General features: G+C 27.1%; 1 protein-coding gene across 1 annotated transcript in view; it reads left to right on the top strand.

Annotated features, from left to right (window-relative positions):
* Positions 1-21,849, top strand: part of LOC117174225 — a 382,349-nt gene that overhangs the window by 127,204 nt on the left and 233,296 nt on the right. The window contains exon 2 of the mRNA XM_033363098.1: positions 16,254-16,522. Coding sequence (XP_033218989.1) covers positions 16,254-16,522 — 269 coding nt within the window. The remainder of the gene's footprint in view (positions 1-16,253; positions 16,523-21,849) is intronic.

Consider the following 21,849-nt stretch of genomic DNA (forward strand, 5'->3'; position numbering starts at 1 on the left):
CGTCGTTTCTTGACAAATGTGATTGGCATGCAAATTTTTTAGAATTATCTTGAAAAAAAAACGAATTTTAAAAAAAGTAAATAAATTGTCAGCCACACAAAATTGATTTTTGTCTAAGAAGAATAATTTTCTACCAACAAGAACGAATTTACATCAAAATTCATCATTCATAAATCAAATAGTTGAACTTTCAATCAAAGATAAAAATTGCAACTAGGATAAACTAGTTTTATTTCGATTTGAAAAAATGTATTCGCAATCCAAAAGATCAATTTTCAACAAAATAGTTTAATTTTCAACTGAAAATAATAAATTTTTAGTTAAAAAGAAATTCTCAACAAATCATTTTTTGAACAAAATAGTTTAATTTTTCCTTGCAAGTATTAGAATTTTCTAACAAACAAACAAAATTTTCAACCAAGTTGATTGATTTTCTAAAAAAAAAAATAATAATTTTCAAGAAAAATAAGAGATTTCTATTTGGTTATAAGGGGAAATAAATTTTCAACTGAAATGATGAATCTTTAACTAAAAATTATGAATTTTTTACCAAATATTTGAATTTTTAATAAAAAAATTAATTTTCGAACAAGAAGATTAATTTTCTACTAAAAAGGTAGGATTTTTTACAAAACACATGAATTCTCAACAAAATAGATATATTTTTAACCAAATAATTAACTTTTTAGCCAAAAAATGAATTTTCAACCAAAGAGATAAGTTTCCAACAAAATAATTGTTTTTTTCAACCAAATAATTGAATTTTCAATCAGGTTTTAAGCTAAAGAGATAAATTTTCAGCAAAATATTTAATTTTTTAACCAAGTAATTGAATTTTTTACAATAAAAGTTAATCTTCTGATGAAAAATACGAATTTTCACCAACATATAGGATTTTCACCCAAAAAATCCATTTCTAATCAAAAATGGAATAGTTAAATCGACATTTAAATAGCTTTAGTTTAAGTTTAAAAAAATATATTATTAAGTTTAAACCAAAAAGAAAAACAAAATAATTAAACATTTAACCAAAAATATAAATTTTTCATCAAATAGCTAAATTTTCAAATGAAGAAAAAAATTTGTAATCTAAGAAAATATATTTCAATTGAAGTACTAAATCATAAACAAAAAAATAACTTTTTAACAGAGTAATTGAATTTTAAAATAAAGTAATAATTTTCGACCAAAAAAACAAACAATTTTTCACCAAAAAAAGTAGAGTTTTCTAGAAAACACATGAATTTTCCACCAAAGAAGACGATATTAAACAAAATAAATTAATTTTCAATGTAATAATAAAATTTTCAATCAAATAATTGATTTTTCAATGCAATATATAAATTTCTTAATTACAATCTATTATTTTCCAACCATAAATGAAATGGTTAAGTGAACAGAAAGTAGAAAATTTTTATTTTTAGATACAAAATTATCTTCTTTGTCGAAAACTATTTTTTTTATCATTTAAATTTTCGCAAAAAAAAAAAATTTCAAAAAAAATTTTAATTTTAGAAATAAAATGACAAATCTTAAATAAAAAAAAAATTGAGTTTTGAACTAAATACTTAAATTCTTAACAAGAAAAAAATTAATTTTTGACAAAAAACATTAATTTTATACCAAAACGGGCGAATTTTCCATAAAATACGTCAATTTTTAACTGAAAATATAAATTTACAACAAAAAATACTAGTCAAAGTGCATCTTTCTTGTGTGAACAAATATTCTTTGTTAAAAATTTAATATTTTAGTTAAAACTTTAATTTTTCTTGTTGAAAATTCCCCTCTTTTGCTTGAAAGTTTAACTATTTGGTTTTTAATTAAACAGGTTGGTAGAAAATAACTTTATTTGTTGCAAATTAATATTTTTGCTAGAAATTAAACTATTATTATGAAAAATTCAACCTCTTTGGTTAAAAATTAAACAACTTATTTCAAAATTTAACTATTTGTTAGAAAATTAAATTTTGTTGTTGGAAAATCATACTTTTGGGTTAAAGATTCGACTATTTTTGAAGAAAATTCAACTATTTGGTTAAAATCTTAACTATTTGTTTTAAATTTCAATAATTTGTTTGAAAATTCGTCGTTTTTGGAATAAAATGTATTTTTTTGTTTGGAGATTTAACTATTTTGTAAAAATTTGGTCCTTTTGGTTTAAATCAATTGGTTTAATTTTAAAAAATTAATTTTCTAAACTGAAAATTTAACCAATCCATTTTTAGTTGTAAATTTATCTTTTTTAATTAAAACTACTACTATTTGGTTGAAAATTCTTCTATTTTGTTTGAATCTCGTTTATTGAGTGAAAATTCTTCTATTTTGTTGGAAGATTAATTATCTTGTTGAAATTTTAATTATTATGTAAATGTCAACTCTGGTCGAAAATTTAACTATTTTGATTAAAAATTCGACTTTTAGAATTAGAAGTTCATATTTTATGATAATAAAATAATTATATTGGTGCATTTTTTTACATTTTGGACTGAAAATTCATCTTTATTATTTTAAAATTTAATTTTTTCAAATTAATCTTTTTTCGTCGTAAATTCAACTGTTTTCAATATAAAATTCGTCAGCTTGGATTGAAAATGTATCTTTTCTTGGTTAAAAAATCATATTTCTCATTTTAAAATAAACTTTTTGTTAAAAATCATATTTTTCGTCGGGAAATAAACTGGTTTAAATAGAAAATTCGTCCTTTTGGGTTGAATATTTATAGTTTTCGGTCAAGAAGTCATATTTTTTATTTAAAAATGAAATTTTGCTCTAAATTTATCTTATACGCCGAAAATTAAACTGTCTTGAATAGAAAATTCGTCCTTTTGGATTGAAATTCTTTTCTTTTTTTTTTGGTCAGATAGTCATCTTTCTTATTTAAAAATGAACTTCATTCATGAAAATAAAACTATCTTCAAATAATATACGTCTCTTTGACTTTAAAATTCACCTGTGCATGTTAAAATTTCAAATATTTATGTTAAATAAGTCATCTTTTATCTTAGAAAATTCGTCATTTTGAATTGAAAATTCACCTTTTTGGTAGAAAACACATCTTTCTCATTTAATAATGCAATTTTTTTGTCGAAAATTCATCTTTTCTAGTTAAAAATTATAGTATTTTCTTTAAAAAATATCGTTTTCATTGAAAGTCAACTTGTTAAAAAAAATTCGTCCTTTAGATGAAAAATTTATCTTTTTTGTTCAGTGTCATCCTGTTATTTCAAAATGAACCTTTTTGTTGAAAATTGAACTGACTGCGAAAAAGGTTCGTACTTTTTGGCTTTCAATTTTAAATGTTTGGTTGTGTTTGAAGTTTATTCTTTTTTCCGAAAGTTCAAACATTTGTTTGAAAATTTATCTTTAGAAGTTCAAAGTTCAACTATTTTGTTTAAAAAATAACTTTTATCGTCAAAAATTCGGCCTTTTGGATGGAAAATTCTTTTTTTTGTTGGATAACAAAGACATCTTTTTTATTTAGTAATGACATTTTTCGTTGAAAATTCACATTTCTGATTTAAAAATTCCACAATTTTGTTAAAAAATTAACTTTTTCTCAAAAATAAAATTGTGATGAATTCAAACTGCATCCTTTTGGATTGAGCATTCACCTTCTTTGTCAAAAAGTCTTCTTTCTCATTCAAAATGAACTTTTTTGTTAAAAATTCAACAGATTTCTAAAAGAACCGTCTCCTGGCTTTAAAAATTTCCAAATATTATTAGTGTACTCTTAGTGTTCTTTTTGAGTTGAAAAGTATACTATTTGGTTGAAAATTAAATTATTATTTGATTAAATGACGGATTTTTGCGTAGAAAAATAAACTGTTTGTTGGATATTTCTGTTTCTGATTGAATATCAAAATCCTGTTTGGTTAACAATTCCACTGCTTGATTTAAAATAAACTTTTTTTGTAAAAAGGAAGCCTTTTTTATTGAACAATCAACGTGGTTTGTTGAAAATTCGTCTTTTTAGATTGATAATTCATTTATTTTAGTATAAAATTCGATTATTTGGTTTCGAATCAACTTGTTTGTTGAAACATCATATTTTGGGGTTAAGATTTTAACTGCAATCTTTTTTGGTTAAAAATTCATCTTATGATAGAAATTAAATTTATTTTGTAAAAATGCAACTGCTTAGTAATGTAAAATAAATATTTTTTCGTGGAGAATTCTATTATATTTTTTAACATTCACCTCTTTAGTTGAAAATTGAATTATTTGGTTAAAGATCTATCATTTTTGGTTAAGGATTCCACTACTTTGTTGAAAATTTGTCTCGTTGGGTTTAATTCAATTTTTTTTAAACAGTAATATTATGAAGCTTATTTTACTAGCCCTACAATTTCAATTATTTTTCCCTTTTTATATTAAAATTATTACTGATATATGGTTAGTGCAATTTTGTAAAAAGATTCATAATATTATTAACTTCTGTGGTAATGCTAAGCAATAAATAATCAAATGAATCAATTATAACAGTCTCTGACTCGCAACTATTCGTGTATTTTTCACTCTCACTTATTTATGTTGCGAGAAAAAAAATACAGACAACCTGCTATGCCTGCTATCACCGAAACTCCCAATGAGTAAATCACAGGTCGTCTTTAGTCGTCTCTGGTCGTCATTGCGGTCTTCGCTAGAGAAGTCTCAGTAGTCTTTCTACAAGTCGGGCAGTACTTAGTAGTCTCACTAACAGAGACTGCTATTAACATTCAATTTTTAGTTAAAACAATACGTTTTAAAGCAAAAACAAAACTAATTTTTAAGGAAATAGTAAAGCTTTCCATCAAATATTCTCTAATTTTATACCACATGTGCTAGAATTGAAATTCAGTCTGTCGCGTGTTTGGGAAAAATTTTAATAAAATTTTTGTTTATAATAGTAGTAGCCACTTGCAAGGAAACTGTTCGCAGGCATTGAATGGACGCGAGCCCTCGTTTCTATAAACGTATACCTATACTCGGATCGACTGGATAGACCGTTCGCTCCCATCAGCTTTTATCCCCTCGCCTTCGACTCTCCTGTTTGCGTAGAGAATGTACGTAGGCGCTGTAAAGTGCGAGATAATGGTGAAAACGGAAAGAACACGAAAACGCAAAAGCGCGAGGCTGAAGACGAAAGATGGGAAAGGATAGAAGAGTTTATTGTAGCCGTCGAGCAACGCAACGTTCCAAGTTAATGAGGAACAAAGCCATACCACAGGAGACAGGTATGTGTAGCTATGTAGCTATGGTTGTTCGTATCTTCACCATGTCAGATTTACTGCAATTTTCTGCAAATGCTTGCTAGCTGACATCTTTACTATTTTATTTTAAAAAAAATTACACATGCAGGAGCAATCAGCATTGTGTTGTTGAATTCCCTGCTTTATGCACATTCTAATCAGCGATGGGGAGTGCTAATTGGTTGTATGAGGAACATGAGCAACGCCAGATTCTAGACTGGTTCGTTTAATTAATTTCATTACAATCGACTTGAAACGCGGAGTACATACTTGTTTCTGATGATAACTCAAAATTTGGTCAACTTTGACTTTAAGAGAAAAAAAATGTAATGACCATACACAAGCTTTTAGGGATCGTATCATAAAATACTTACCAGGACTAAGCACATAGAGTTTTTGCATCGTCAATTTTTAATAAAAAAAAAAAGTTGTAAAAAATCAATGCTAAAGCTTGAAGGAGTGATATTATAACAACAGTTTTGTCTACAGACGCAATTTTTTATACAAAGCGAAAATTGTTTATTTGAATTTTTGTTTGATTCAAATACATTTTTTGTTTGTCTGTTTTATTTCTATCGTGTTTTTTATTTTTATTATGATCAAATCACAAATCAAAAACATTTGTAAAAAATAATCACCAACATTTCGGGACTCCTATCAAGGTAAGACAAATTTGAGCAGGTAGAAACAGCAACGAAACTACGATTATCTCTCCCTGATACCTGAGAATCAAGACCATATAATTTTCCTATTGCAATTTGATAAAAGATAAAAATTTTCCTAGAAAAGCAAAGAAACAAATTATTTTTTGGAACAAAAATAAAAAAGAGGAAAGAAAAACGAGAAAGGAACCAACCAAACCCCTTCCTTTTTTTATTTCTTTCGTATTTTTTATTTTTATTATTATTAAATGACAAATCAAAAACATTTCTAATTAATAACCACCAACGTTTGGGCAACCTTATCTGGGGAAGAAAAATTTGAGCAGGTTGGAACAGCAACGAAACAACGATGCTCTCTCCCTGATACCCAAGAATCAAGGCCATAAAATGCTTCTATTGTAATTTGATAAAAGATAACAATTTCCCTAAAAAAGGAAAGATAAAAATTATTTTTTGGGACCAAAATAGAAAAGAGGAATGAAAAATGAGAAAGCAACCAACCAAATCCCCTTCCTTCTCTTTGTTATTTCTGTCGTCATTTTTTTTTCTATTATTATCAAATAACAATTTAAAAAATCGTAAAAAATTATCACTAACGTTTTGGTACCCTCGTCAAGGCAAGAGAACAGGTAGAAACAGCATTAACAATAGAATACTCTCCCCCTGTTATAAAAATTCCTAAAATAAAAAATAAAAAATTCTTTTTTGGGCGAAAATAAAAAAAGGCAGAAAAATGAGAAGGAAACCAAAAAAATCCCCTTCCTTCTCTTTTTTATTTCTTTTGTCGTTTTTATTTTTATTATTATCAAATCACAATAGCAAAAATTTCGTAAAAAGTATTCATTAACGTTTTGGCAGTTTTTGATACCAGGGAGAGAGCATCGTGGTTTCGTTACGGTCCCTGCCAGCTCAAATTTTTCTTGGCTTGAGGAGGGAGCTGCGTGAGAGCCCAAACATTGGTGATTATTTTTTACAGTTGTTTTTTCGAAAAATAAATGGAAAAACACAGTTTTGGCAGGCAGAAACAAAATCTCTTTTTTATTTATTCCGTCTTTTTATTTTCATTTTTATTAAATCACAATAAAAAGAAGCATTTGTAAAAAATAATCACCAACAATTCGGCACTTATACAGCAACCTTATTAAGATAAGAAAAATTTGAGCAGGCAGAAACAGCAATGAAACCACGACGCTATCTCCCTGATAGTAGAGAGATAGCAGCGAGGTTTCGTTGCTGTTCCTACCTGCTCAATTTTTTTTGCCCTGATACAGGTGCAGTACGAGTTCCTAAACGTTGGTGATTATTTTGTACAAATGTTTTTCTGAAAAACAAATTGAAAAATACAATTTGATCAGGCAGGTACAAAATCTTTTTTTTATTTCTTTCATCTTTTTTATTATTATTGTCAAATCGCAATAAAAAAATTGTACAAAATAATCACTAAATGTGATGACACACGTCTAAATTTGATCGTTGGATTATTGGTTTTTTGTCAGGAATTCTGCACATTAACCTGATTATTGGACGTTTAGAAGGATTTGACATTTGATTTTAATCTCATTTAAATTTGGCCTTCCTTACTTTCCAGAGCGGCGGGGTGGGGGATAACAAATAGTCCGGAATCGATAACATAGTTTATGAACAGCCGTTTATGCACAGTTCAGATTTGAGAGAGAATGCAGGAATTTCTGCTAAGAAACCCCAACCCTGTCGCACTAAGCCCCTCGTAATTTATGCAAGTCGAAGAAGAATATGAAATGAATTCCCGGGAGCAAACAAGGGACCTCGAGTCAGGTGTTAATTCCTTTTAAAATACTATTTAACGTATTCCCGTGACTAATTGCTGTGATGGATATGGAAAGCAGGAAAGAATCCCTGATGACATTTTTGAAGAGGCTCGTGCGCAATGTAAGTATGTAAGCAACGCCCTTTGGTTATAGAATCTTCTCTGAGTTTACACAGTTTCAGGTTTAAAGTACGTGAGATTTAACGACCAATGGTATCTTTGCATGTTAACATCGTTATCACCATCATTGGAAGTGTCACGTCGCGCCTGGCACGTACATAAGTGCAAAAAATCTATCGCTCTTACATAGTTGAACAAGCCAATCTGGAGAGGCTCTTCCAGAAAAGGTGTTGCGTTCAGAAACGACCTCAATCTGATTCACCTTGGTAAACTCTCCAGATTTCGAGGAAGATTTTATATTATATTTTTTTAAACTAAGGAGGAATCTTACACAAAATTTTGACAAAATAGTAATAATAATATTTAAAGGAAATAAAAAAAAAATTTAATCCTATTTAATGTCCAATAATCAAGTTGATGTGCAGAATTCCTGAAAATAAAACTCTGAATCTAATAAACAAATTTGGACAACCACCGCAAAATTCTCCTTTTACAATTTCAAAACAAAAATCAAACTTTTCCTATAAAAGAAAAAAATATTTTTTGGATAAAAATAAAACAGAGGGAAAAAATGAGAAGGGAACCAACCAAATCTCCTTCCTTCTCTTTTTTATTTTATTTTTTTGTCGTTTTTATTTTTATTATAATCAACTCACAAGAAAAAAACATTTGTAAAGTTTGAGCGGGCATCTGTTGAATTTTGCGTAATTTGGCGAATTTGGCGTAATATTGGAATTTTCACATTTTTCTGCACATTACTTACAATAATTCAAAGCAAAATTATGAGCCCTATTGGAAAATGGTTTAAAAACACTTTGTAGGATTTTTTAAAACCTACAATTTCTCAATGAAAATTTTTTTTCCAATTATAAGAATTTTTAGTACTATGAATTGCAGTAAATAAAATTTTTAGACAAACAAAATGGTTTGAAAAGTTTTGAAAACGCAATACATTTTTTACTTTTTATCCAAAATGGCTGGTTAACCAACTTGTCCTTTTTTAAGACTAGAAAAAAGTTTGAAAAAGATTGATTTGATCCGTTCATTTTTGCAAGAGTTGTCTTTACACACGGGAGGAAAGTCGGGATAAAGTAAATTTTTTGTTAAAAATACGATTCCGGCTGAACCTGTAGACCAATTTGGATTTTTCGTTAAAGCTGATAAAATTTCGAAGAAATTTGTTGAGCCTGATTTTTAATTAATTTTTTCAATTTTTTTACATATAAACAAATATGACGGAAAAAATGACAATTTTTTCTATTTGACGTTTCCGGTACTCGTCAATAATAGGACTATTCTTGTTAATATTATAGACAAATTTAATGAAAAAATGAATTATTCAGGCATTTTTTGTCAGAAAAATTTTTTTTTTCCGATTTCAATTTTTTTAATCAGGATCCTAATGATAATTTTAGAAAATTTATAATTTTTTCATGAATTTTATGATTTTATCAAACAAATTTAATAAACAAATGCATTATTCGAGCACTTATCGACGGAAAAATTCGTTTTTTTATGCCATTCTTTTTAATGAGGAACTTCATGATAATTTCAGGAACATCCATCACTATTTGACAAATTAAATATTTTTCAAACAAATTTAATTAAAAAATGCATTAGTCAGGCATTTGTCGTCAGAAAAATTCGCTTTTTTTATATCAATTTTTAAAAATAAGGAACCTCATGATAACTTCAAAAAAATTCATAATTTATTGATAAATTTCATGTTTTTTTAACAAAGTTAATAAAAAAAGGCGTTATTTGGGCATTTGTCGAACGAAAAACTCGTTTTTTCAATATCAGTCCTTTTAATTGTGAACTTTACAATAATTTCAGTAACATTTATAATTAGTTGATTGATTTGGTGTTTTTATTAAACTAATTTTCATTTAAACATGCATAATTCGGGCATTTGTCGACGTGAAAGCTCGTTTTTTTCTAAGAGAGTCCTTTTAATTTCTGAAAAATGTTCTTTTTTTCAGTCAGTTTTTTAGATGTCATAGAATTTATTTAAAGCAATTATTAAATGTATTGTTTAAACATTTTTTAAATTGAATTTGTTTAACAAGAACGTAAAATTATCAACTAATTAGGAATGTTACTGAAATTATTGTAAAATTCCCAATAAAAAGGACTAACATTGAAAAAACTAGTTTTTCCGTCGACAAATTTCCAAATAATGCATTTGTTTGTTAAATTTGTTGAAAAAATCATGAAATTTATAAACTAATTATAAATGTTGCTGAAACTAACGTGAAGTTCCCAATTAAAAGGTCAACGAATTTTTGTGATGACAAATGCCTGAATAATACCTTTTATTATTAATAGCAAATAATTTGTTTATACAAAATTTTCTTATTTATTGTATCATGATAAAATATCTTTATATAATGTGAATCTGTTAAACTTCGGCGATTACATCAATTTTTCTATTATTGTTGAGCATCGGGAACGTCAAATAGAAAAAATTTCCATTTTTCGTCATATTTATTTATTTATGAAAAAATTGATAAACGAAATTTAAAACCAGGCTCTAAAACTTTCTTTCAAATTTCGTCAGCTTTTTAAAAAAAACATCAAACTCGGTCCACAGTTTCAGTCGGAATCGTATTTTGAACCAAAAAATGTAATTTTTCCCCACTGTGGGACGACCGGACGGACAAACAGACAGACGCTATCGTAAAAACTTTATTTTCGGATTAGGGGTTCTCGAAACATGGAGATCCGATCAAATATTGTGGTGTCAAATTTCGGACAATTCTAATACTTTCTCAATCATAAATCATGAGAATGTAACAATTCTAGCAGATCCTAGATTCTCGGGTTTCAGAAATTGAAATTTGTTTTTTCCGGTTAAAAATTCAACAATTTTTTGGAAAATTCATATTTCATGGTTTAAATTCATTAGTCTTGTTCAAAAATTCATCTTTATCGTCAAAAAACAAACCATATGGCTGAAAGTTAAATCCTGTTGTAGAAAATGCTTTTTGGGTTCAAGATTCATAATATTAAATGAAAATTTATATATTGCTTGTAAAATTGGACTGTATTGTAAAAAATTTGCTTCTTTAAAAGAAAAATATTTTTATAACGGAAAATTAAAATATTTTAGTTGAAGATTCATCATTTCATTTGCAAATTCATCTCTTTTTGTAGAAATCTCTTTGTTTTGGTCAAAAATCCAACTATTATCGGTTAAATGTTAATTGTTTTTGGTTGAAAAGTCTACTATCATATTTTCAGTTAAAAATGCACTTTCTTCCTTAAAAAATGATTTATTTGATTGGAAAAATAAATTATTTGTTTGAAAATGAGTTTTTCTTTCAAAATGAATATTTTCGGGTTGAAAATTCTATTTATTTTTTAGAAATTTCACTCGTTTGGTTTGAAAATTGAACAATTTTATTGAAAATTTTGTTTTCCTTTTAAAAAAAGAATTTCTCTTGGTCGAAAATTTAAGTTTTTTGTTGAAAATTCTTTTATTTTGTATAAAAATGAACTGTGTTTTATTTAAAATTTAAATAAATTTAAAACTCAACTGTTTTTTATTGAAAATTTCAAATAATTTAAGTAATTTTGGGTTTAAATATCAACTTTTACATTTTTGTTGGTTTTTCACCTTTTTCGATAGAAAGTTTAAATATTTTTTTGAAAATCTATTTTTGTTCTATGTTGGAATTTTTTTTCCAACTGAAAATTTAACGATTTCAGTTTTTTGTATCAAATTTATCTTTTTTTAAATAAAGTCATGTAGTTGGTTGAAAGTTGAATTATTTTTTAGAAAATTAATTTTGTTTTGTGAATATTTTTCATTTTATTTTTTTAATTTATCTGTTGGGTAGAACATTTAAATTATTCCATAAAAATCATCTTGAGGGTTTTAAAATGTATCCCTCTAGGTAGAAATTTTATCATTTTTGTTTTAAAAAATAACTGATTTATTATTAATCTGTTTTAATTGAGCATTCAGCTACTTGATTGCAAGTTAAACTGCTTCGTTGAAATTTAATTGTTTTGGTTTATGATTGATCATTTTTATCGAAAATGCATCTCTTTAATTGAAAATTGAACTATTTTTTACACAATGTTCTTTCCAATTGTTTTTTCATCTGGATATTTAACCATTTGGTTGAAAATTCATATATTCTGTCGAAAATTTAACCTTTTCTAAAACATTTTCTTATGGTCCTAGGAAGTTTTAAATCTTACAGATGTGGGAGTTGGAAGTAGCTACATCTTAAGAAAAACTTTAAAAGAAAGATCATTTCCGGAGCCATAGAGTTTTATAGACCAATGTAGGAAAATTGGAATTTCCTTCTCAATCTAAAATTCAAAATTTTCTAAAACATTCCTTCTTTTATAAATATTATATCGATCACTACGATCCTGCAGCTTTTAATAACAGCGACTCGACAGATTTCAATCAAGTTTTTGTGAAAATAAATTTATGATCTGAAGTTGATACTCAGAATAAAATTCATGGTTAGATATCCCGGTGTTTACTTTACACGTTGAGACCTCAATGTTATTCACCTTGATGAACTTTTCAGAGCTTGGAGGAACATTTTATATTATTTTTGTCGATATCCGGAAGTGGTGAAACGCATATCTGGAGAGATAACCCTCGACTCATGACTGACATGACGATTATTCTTAGCCGACGTTACCAGACTTTGCGGATTTACTCTTATCGGCTGATAACATAAGCGGGTAAAAATCAAGCGCCTGTGTTTTATCAGCTTCAAGTCGCTCTATTGGAATGTTACTGATTAAGTTACTTTTGTTAGGTAAGACCTGGTGATGTAATGTAGCTAAGCAAAAAGCGGAATGATGTAATGCTTGTCTGGAAAAATCAAAGTTTTTAATCATTAGACCTTATCTTTCAAGTTTCTATTAGTCATGAAACGAAAGACATTTTTAGGGATAATGAATCAGATGGTTAGTTGTTTGTCTGGTAGTTATCTCTAATGCTATTTTTCTATGGAGATTTTCCCTTTTGGATCAAAGAAGTTAAACATTCTTCTATACGGGGCGCGTGGAAATAATCAAATAGATTTTATTGAAACGTTTCGAACAGTTCAAAAAGCTTTGAGTTTATAATTTGTTTTTATTGATTTGTATAATTGAATTTTCTTGTTCTTAACTTAAATGTTTATGATAAAGTTTTTTATTTAGGTAGCATAAGCGGGTTTAATTGTTGAAAACGTAAAACCAAGCACCTGTGTTTTATCAGAACTAAGGGATTCTATAGGAATGTTACTAATTAATTTAATTTTGTGAGGTAAGAGTTGATGATGTAATGCAACGTATGAAAATGCCGAATTCTTTAATGATGATGTCAGGAAAAGCCAAAGTTATTTAACATCAAAACTTATCTTTTTAATTTTCTGTTATTCACGGAATAAGAGTGACTTTTCCAGGGATATTGAATGAAATAGTTAATGGTTTTTCTGTTAGTTATCTCTAATGCCATCTTTCTCTGGGGTTTTTACTTTTGGTTCAAAGGTATGGAACACTATTCTGTAGTGGGCTCTTGGAAATGAGCTTTAAGTTTATAGTTTTTATTGATTCGTCTCATTGAATTTTCTTGTTCTTTACTGCAAAGTTTACAATAAGGTATTTTTTAGATAACCTAAGCGATTTTAATTGTTAAAAACTTTAAATCAAGCACCTGTGTTTATCAGCACCAATTGATTCAATAGAAATGTTACTAATTTAGTTACTTTTGTTAAGAAAAACTTGGTAATCTAATGCAGTTTATAACAAAGTAGAAAGGTGAAATGATGATTTCAGAAAAACCCAAAGTTCTTCAACATCAAACCTTATCTTTCAAATTTCTCTTATTTACAGAATAAGAGTGATGTTCCTAAGGGTAATGAATCTAATTACTATTTGTTTGGTAGTTATCTCCAATGCTATTTTCCTCTTGGGATTTTCCCTTTTGGATCAGAGGAGTTGAACACTGTTCTCTTAAAAATTAGTAAATAGACTTTAGTCCAACTTTTGAAAGAGTTTGAAAAGCTTGGGGTCCAGAGTTTTTTTTATTTGTTTGTTTGTCTTATTAAATTTTCTTGCTCTTAACTGCAAAGTTTTTAAGCAGGTAGTTTTTTTAGGTAACGTAAACGGGTGTATTTGTTAAGAACCTAAAACCAAACACCTGCGTATATCGGCTCCAAGTAATTCTATGAGAATGTTATTACTTAAGTTACTTTTGTTAAGTAAAACTTGGTAGTATAATGCAGCTTGTAACAAAGTAGAAAAGTGCAAGGATGATCTCAGGAAAAACCAAAGTTTTTTACAATCAAACCTTACCTTTCAAATTTCTCTTATTCACAAGGCCAAGTGTGATTTGTCTAGGGGTATTGAATCTATTTATTAATTGTTTGTCTAATAGTTATCTATAATGCTATCTTCTTCTGGGGGTTTTCCTTTTTGGATCATAGGGGTTGAACATTGTTCTATAGGAGGCTCGTAAACATGATGAAATAGGTTTTAGTCAAACCTTTTAAAGATTCAGAAAAACTTCGAGTTTATAATTTTTTTTGTATTCATTTGTCTTATTGAAATTTCTTGTTCCCAACTGCAAAGTTTGTAATAAGGTATTTTTTGTAGATAACTTAAGCGGGTTTAATTGTTTAAAAAGTAAAATCAAGAACCTGTGTTTTATCAGCACCAAGTAATTCTATAGGAATTTTATCAATTAAGTTACTTTTGTTAAGTAGAACTTGGTAATGTAGTGCACTTCATAACAAAGTAGAGAGCTGCAATGATGATTTCAGTCAAACTTAAAGTTTTTCAATATCAAACCTTATTTTTCAAGTTTCTCTTGATCACGGAACGAGAGGAATTTTTGTAAGGATATTGACTCGAATCTTTGTTTGTCTGCCATGTATCTCTAATGCTATCTTCCTTTGGAAATTTCCAGTTTTGGATGAAAGGGGTTAAGCACTGTTCTTTAGTAGACTCTCAAACATGAGGAAATAGATTTTAGTCAATCTTCAAAGATTTCGAAAAGCTTTGATTAATAGTTTGTTTTGATTGATTTGTCAAATTAAATTTTCTTGTTCTCAACTGCAAAGTTGGTAATAACGTATTTTTTTAGGAAATGTAAGCGAGATAATGATTAAAAACGTAAAATCAAGAACTTGTGTTTTATCAGCAACAAGTGATTCTAGAGGAATGTTACTGATTGAGTAACTTTTGTTAGGTAAGACTTGTTGATGTGCTACAGCTTATGGAAAAGTGGAATGATCCAGTGATGATGTCAGGAAAAACTAAAGCTTTTTAACATCAAACCTTATCTTTCAAATTTCTCTTATTTACGGAACGAAAGTGATTTTGTTAGGAGTATTGAATCTAGTTATTGTTTGTCTAATAGCTATCTCTAATGTTCTCTTCCTCTGGGGATTTTCCCTTTTGCATCAGAAGGGTGAACACTGTTCTATAGTGGACCCATAAAAATGAGCAAATAACCTTTATTCAAATTTTTGAAAGGTTTCGAAAAGCTTTGGGCCCAGAGCTTCTTTAATTTATTTGCTTCATTGAATATTCTTGTTCTTAACTGCAGAGTTTATAATCATGTAGTTTTATTTAGGTAACGAATGTTACTAATTAATTTCTTATGCTAGGTAAAACTTAACGATGTATTGCAGTTTAAAACAAAGTAGAAAGGTTAAATGATGATGTCAAGATAAACCAAATTTTTTCCACATCAAACCTTATGTTTCAAACTTCTCTTCATCACGCAACGAAAGTGACTTTTCTAGGGGTATTAAATCTAATTCTTGTTTGGCTGCTAGTTATCTCTAATGCTTTCTTCCCTTGGGGATTTTCCCTTTTGGATCCAAAGGGGTGAATACTGTTCTGTCATACCATAGTCAAACATTTCGAAGATTTTGAAAAGCTTATTTTCAAAGAATTTTCGAAATTCCGAAAAAATTAATAGTTTGTAGTTTTTGATTTGTCTCATTGAATATTATACTTCTTAACTGCAAGGTGTTTGATAAGGAAGTTTTTTGTTCTAGTTAACGTAAGCGTGCAAAATGGTTAAAATCGTAAAATCAATCGTCTTTGTTTCATCAGCTGCCAGTCACTCTATAGCAATCTTACTGTATAGGTTGCTTTTGTTAGGTAAGATTTGGTGATGTAATGCACCTTCTTGAAAATGGAATGATCTAATAATGTCAGGAAGACCAAAGCTTTTTTAAAATCGAAACCTTATCTTTCAAGTTTCTCTTAATCACGGAAAGTGATTTTTCTAGTGGCACTTTAATTAATAACTGTTTGTCTAGTAGTTATCTCTAATGCTATCTTCCTCTGAAGGTTTTCCCTTTTGGATTAAAGGGGCTGAAGATTGTTCTGAAGCAGGCTTTGATTGATTTGTCATTGATTTGTCCCAAGGAATTTCCTAGTTCTTATCTGCAAGGTTTCTAATAAGGACGTTTTTTTTTGCAGTGAACGTAAGCGGGTATATAGTGTCAGTGGTGCTTGTCCTCGTAGTCGGGGCACTCGTGGGTGTCCTGGCCACGGTTTCCCATCATCTACATCACCGTCGGCTATTGCTCCACGGGCCTGCCTCGACCTCGATTCTGCATCATCACCATCGCCATCATCATCATCTTCGACATCATCATCGTCATCATCGTCATCATCGAGAGGAACCACCGCCATCACAACAACGACGACTCCTGCTCCAGGATCACCATCGTCATCCTGCCACGCCGGTGAGCTCATTTAAAAATGATCTGATTGAGAATCCCTTGCTTTTATTTTTTTAAATTAAAATTAATTTATCGTAACTGAACTTTTAATGAGTTACGGTTTGAGCACCAGAATTGGTTGCAAATCGACATTGGGCTCAACCAAATTTTAAACCTGAAAATTCACCTTGAGCCAAACACAAATTCTTAAGTCAGGGAATAACTAGAAATCAGGGAAAATTGACAGATTTGGAAAAAAAATCTTGCAAAACTAGGGAAATTCTTTAAGTGGCATTTTTAATGATAGTCAAGGGTGATAAATTTTTATTTTTATTTATTTTATGTCGTTTATAAAATATTAAGTAGGTTAACAATGTTGCAAGTTTAAAATTCTGGTCTTTTAATATTATTGATCAAGGAAATTAGGGCATTTGGAAAATAAATTTTGTGATCACTCTAATATAATATTCTTTTTAGTAATTGACTGCCCTTGTATTTTTATTTTTTTCAGTTACAACCTCCTGAAAATTATATTTTCAGTTAAAATTTAAATTATTAAGGTACAAATTCAGCTATTTACTTAAAAGGTCGCCTTTTTTTTAGTTAAAAATTGAACTGCTTTGTTACAAATTTTTCTTCTTTGGTTAATAATCAACTATTTTGGTTGAAAATGACTTTTTTTTTAATTTATATTTTTCTTATGAAAATTCAACTATTAATCAAAAAAACTCTTCTTTTTGGGTGAAAAATCAATCTCTTAAATATAATTTCCATCTTTTTGTTTAAAAAATAAACTGTTTGAATAAAAAATAATTATATTTGGCTGAGGATTCAACTATTTCGTTTGAAAATTGAAAAATTTTCTCTTCTGCTTAACATTTTTTTTATTAATAATTAATTTGGTATCTGAAATAAAATTCAACTCTTCAAATAAAAAATAAAATAGTTTCTTGAAAATTCATATTTTTTTATTAAAAATTTAATTGTTTTGTGGAAAATCAGTCTTTTTGTTTGTTTGAAAATTCAAAATTTTTGATACACTTTTTTATTTTTCAACTAAAAAATATTTCTTGGCGGAAATAGTTGAAATTCTAATATTTGGTTGAAACATAGACTATTTCATACAATTTCTTTTAATCAAATATTAGGTATTGTCTCCTTTATTGATAATTAATTTTTTGTTAAATAATCTTTTTTGCTTCCGAATTCGACTGTTCATATGAAAATTCATTTTTGGAGGATAGAAAAATCCAGTTTCGATTAAAAATTCAACTGATTTCTTGAAATTTAATCATTTTGTTTAAAGTTCAATTGTTTTGTTGAAAATTGATCTACTCGGTTGAAAAATCATCTTTGTAGGTCTAAGATATAACAATTTATTTAAAACTTAAAATAATTTGTTAAAAGTTTATTAATTTTGTTGAAAATTAAACTATTTGAGTACGGAGTCATCTCTTTTGTCTTAAAATGCATTTATTTGGTTGAAAATTCATTTTGCTGATGGAATATTCATATTTTTAATTGGAAATTCAACTGCTTTGTAGAAAAAAGTACCTTTTGGTTGAAAATATTCCTCTTTTAATTCAAAGTCTACTTTGTTTTTAATTTATTTTTTCGGTTGTCGAATTATAATTTTAGTTAAAAATTCATCTATTTGCTTAAGAATTGGTATATTTTGTTAAAGTCAATATTTTTTACTGAAAATTTAACTTTTCCCTTTTTGGTTGAAAGTTGTTTATTTCTAGTTCCATAATAAAATTCTTATTTGAAAATTCATGTATTATTTTTAATTCATCTGTTTTAGTAAAAGTTCAATCTTTTGTTGATAAAAATGCAATTATTTTTTTAATTCCAGTAATTTGTTAAAAATTTATTTATTTTATTAAATATTACACTATTTGATCAAAAAAATTCACCTTTCTGTTTAAAAATTCATATATTTTGTTGAAAATTTTATCTGTTTCGTGGAATATTCATATATATATATATATATAGTTTGTTTAACGTCAACTTTTTTTTATTTAAAATTCATCTTTTTGGCTTTTAAATCTAATATTTGGTAGTTAAAAATTCGTCTCTTTGGTATTAAATGCATCTTCCTGGTTAAAGTTTAACTCTTTGACCAAAAATCTCTCTTTTTTGTGAAAATTAATCCAGTTCGAAGAAAATTTATTTCTTTGGTCGAAAAATGAACTATTTGTTGAAAATTCGTCTTTTTTACATGAAAATTCAATAATTTGTTATCAAATTTAAATAGCTTGTTTAAAATCTGTTATTTTTTTCTTTTTTTTTTTTGTTAAAAATTAATCTTCTAATTTGAAAATTTAACTACTACATTCTTTGTTGAAAATTTATTTCTTTGGTTAAAAATTGACTTCTCTGGTTGACAATTGAACTATTTTGTTGAATATTCATTGCTTTTTACTAAACTTTATTTCTTAACTAATAATGTTCGTATTCCATATTTTGTTGGAAATCAATTTATTTTTAGTAGGTAACTCGACTATTTGTTTCAATTTTCGTTCATTTTTATAAAAATTCTCCTTTTTTTTAAAGAAAATTAATCTTCTTAGTTGCAAATTTATTGTTTGGTTAAAATATTATATTTTGATTTAAAACCGTTTTTTTAAATATTTAACTCTTTTGCTGAAAATTTGACTGTTTTGTTATATTCCTAAGTATAAAATTCCAGTATCTGGTTAGAAATTCCGCTATGTTGTTTAAAATTTAATTAATTAGTAGAAAATTCAATTATGTTATTAACAATTCGTATTTTTTGGTAGAAATTTTTTTATTATTATTTGAAGATTCGGCTTTTTTGGTTAAGAATTCATGTTGTATAGTTGTAAATTATACTTTTTTTCTAACAATTAGTTTTATTTGTTTGAAATATCTTCTAGTATATTTTTCTTTGAGAATGCATATTTTTGTTGAATATTCAACTATCTTCCGTTAAAGATTTATTGTCTTTTTTCAAAATTCGACTATTTGGTTGAAAATTTACATTCCTAAGTAGAAAATTCCAGTATCTGACTAGAAATTCAACTATATTGTTAAAAATGTATAAAATAAATAATTTTACAATTTTTATACGAAATTATTCGATTTCGTTTATATATAAGATTCTTCCCTCATCGCATAATCTTCCCATCACTTCTGAATGCTTTAGAAGCAGTTTTTACAAAAAAAATTGGAACATTCCATATCTCTTGGCACGCGACTGCCTAACTATAGGAACTCTCATCCAACTCCTTCTTTGCGAGACTTCTTGGCAAGTCGAGCTCGTTGCAGTCATTCATTTTCGACTTGGTTCGTTAGTACGATATACTCGAAAAAAAAGAAAAAATTGTGGAGGAGGAAAGAATGGAATAAGTAGAGTAGAAAAAGTAGAGGAAAAAGTCAGGCACCAGCACAAAAGGAGAATTTGCTTAATGAGCAGACTTGCAGGTTCGAACTTAAAAATGCAAGATGAAAACAAAAAACAATTAGAGAGCTAATCCATCATGTTAAAAATTCACCAATCATTTTTTTGTGGGTCAACTCTAATTTTTTCGATAAAAAAATAAAATTAATCATATGGTTGTCCTCAGATTGTGATTTCAAATTACTATCAGAATAAGCACCATGAAATACTTGGACATTAAAAAAAACAGGAATCTTAAGATCAAAATTTTAAAAATTTAACAAAAGTTAAATTTTTCAATTTACATTCAAAAATAAAAATAAAAATGTAAGAAAGAAAAAGAAGGACAACCCTAATTATTCCTTTTTTTTCTCACGTAATTTTTCTTGGTTTTTTTTTAATGGCAAGCAAAAAAATTACGAATAATCTACCAACCTAATTTCTCCAAGTCAGTTTTTAAAAAAATAATCCTTTTTTGTTTATGTATTTTTATAAATTCTCTCCTACGCTCTTACGAATTTTTCAAATTATTTTATAAACAACATCAAATTTTTTTAATTTCACTAAAGCCTTTTCATTGAAAGTTATTATGGAATCCACTTTGAATGAAATTCTGAAATTTATATAGATTTTAAACGTTTTTAATGTATTTTCATTTTTTTATTGAAAATTGAACTGATTTGTTGAAAGTTATTTCTTCGTTTACAAATTAATTTTTTTATCCGAAAATTGATCTATTCCATTAAATGAAAATTAATTTATTTTTTTGGAAATTCATATTTTTTGTAGAAAATTAATCTTCATGATTTTTATTAGAAATGGATTTTTTTGATTGAGAATTGAACTATTTCGTTGGAAATTCTTTTTTTAACTGAAAATTTAATTATTTAATTATGATTTTAAATGTATCTCTTTTGATTAAAAATTTACATATTTTTTGAAAATTCATCTACTTTGGTGAAAAATTTCACTACTTTTTTTTTTAATTTCCTTTTTGTTATTAAAAATTAAATTTTTAACTGAAAATGTAATTTCTAAATTCTTGATTGCAAATTTAATTTTGGTGTTGAAAATTCAAAAAGTTTGATCTTTGATTTGACTGATCTCTTTTGAATAAAAATGAAAGCGTTTTGTCAAAAAACTGTACTTTTGGGGGAAACATTCAACTAGTTTGTTGAACGTTAACTTTTTTCTATTTAAAATTCATCTTTTTGGCTTTTAAATCTAATAACTGGTAGTTCAAAATTGGTCTCTTTGGTAGAACATGAATCTTCTTGGCTAAAGTTTAACTCTTTGATAAAAAATCTTTCTTTTTTTGGGGGAAGATTAATCCAGTTCGAAGAAAATTTATTACTTTGGTCGAAAAATGAACTGTTTAAAAATTAATTTTCTAATTTGAAAATTTAACTGCTACATTTTTTGTTGAAAATTTACTTCTTTGGTTAAAAATTGATTTCTCTGGTTGACAATTGAACTATTTTGTTGAATATTCATTGCTTTTGACTAAACTTTTTTTCTTAACTAATAATGTTCGGATTCTATATTTTGTTGGAAATTTATTTATTTTTAGTAGGAAACTTGACTATTTGTTTCAAGTTTCGTGCATTTTTATAAAAATTCGACTTTTTTTAAAAAGAAAATTAATCTTCTTAGTTGAAAATTTATTCTTTAGTTGAAATGTTATATTTTGATTTGAAAACGTTTTTTAAAATATTTAACTGTTTTGCTGAAAATTTAACTGTTTTGTTAAAAATTCAGTTTTTCTGTGTGAAAATGTATCATTTTAGTGAAAAATTAGTTTTGTAATTATAGGGTTAAAAGTTCAATTTTGTTATTGAAAATTTAATAAGTTTGTTAAAAAATTATCTTTTTTCTTGATAATTAAAGTGTTTTGTTAAAAATTCGCATTCTTGAGTTGAAAATTCAATTATTTGGTTCAAAGTTCACT

The sequence above is a fragment of the Belonocnema kinseyi genome, chromosome 6 (genome assembly GCF_010883055.1).
Source record: "Belonocnema kinseyi isolate 2016_QV_RU_SX_M_011 chromosome 6, B_treatae_v1, whole genome shotgun sequence".
Lineage (NCBI taxonomy): Eukaryota > Metazoa > Arthropoda > Insecta > Hymenoptera > Cynipidae > Belonocnema > Belonocnema kinseyi.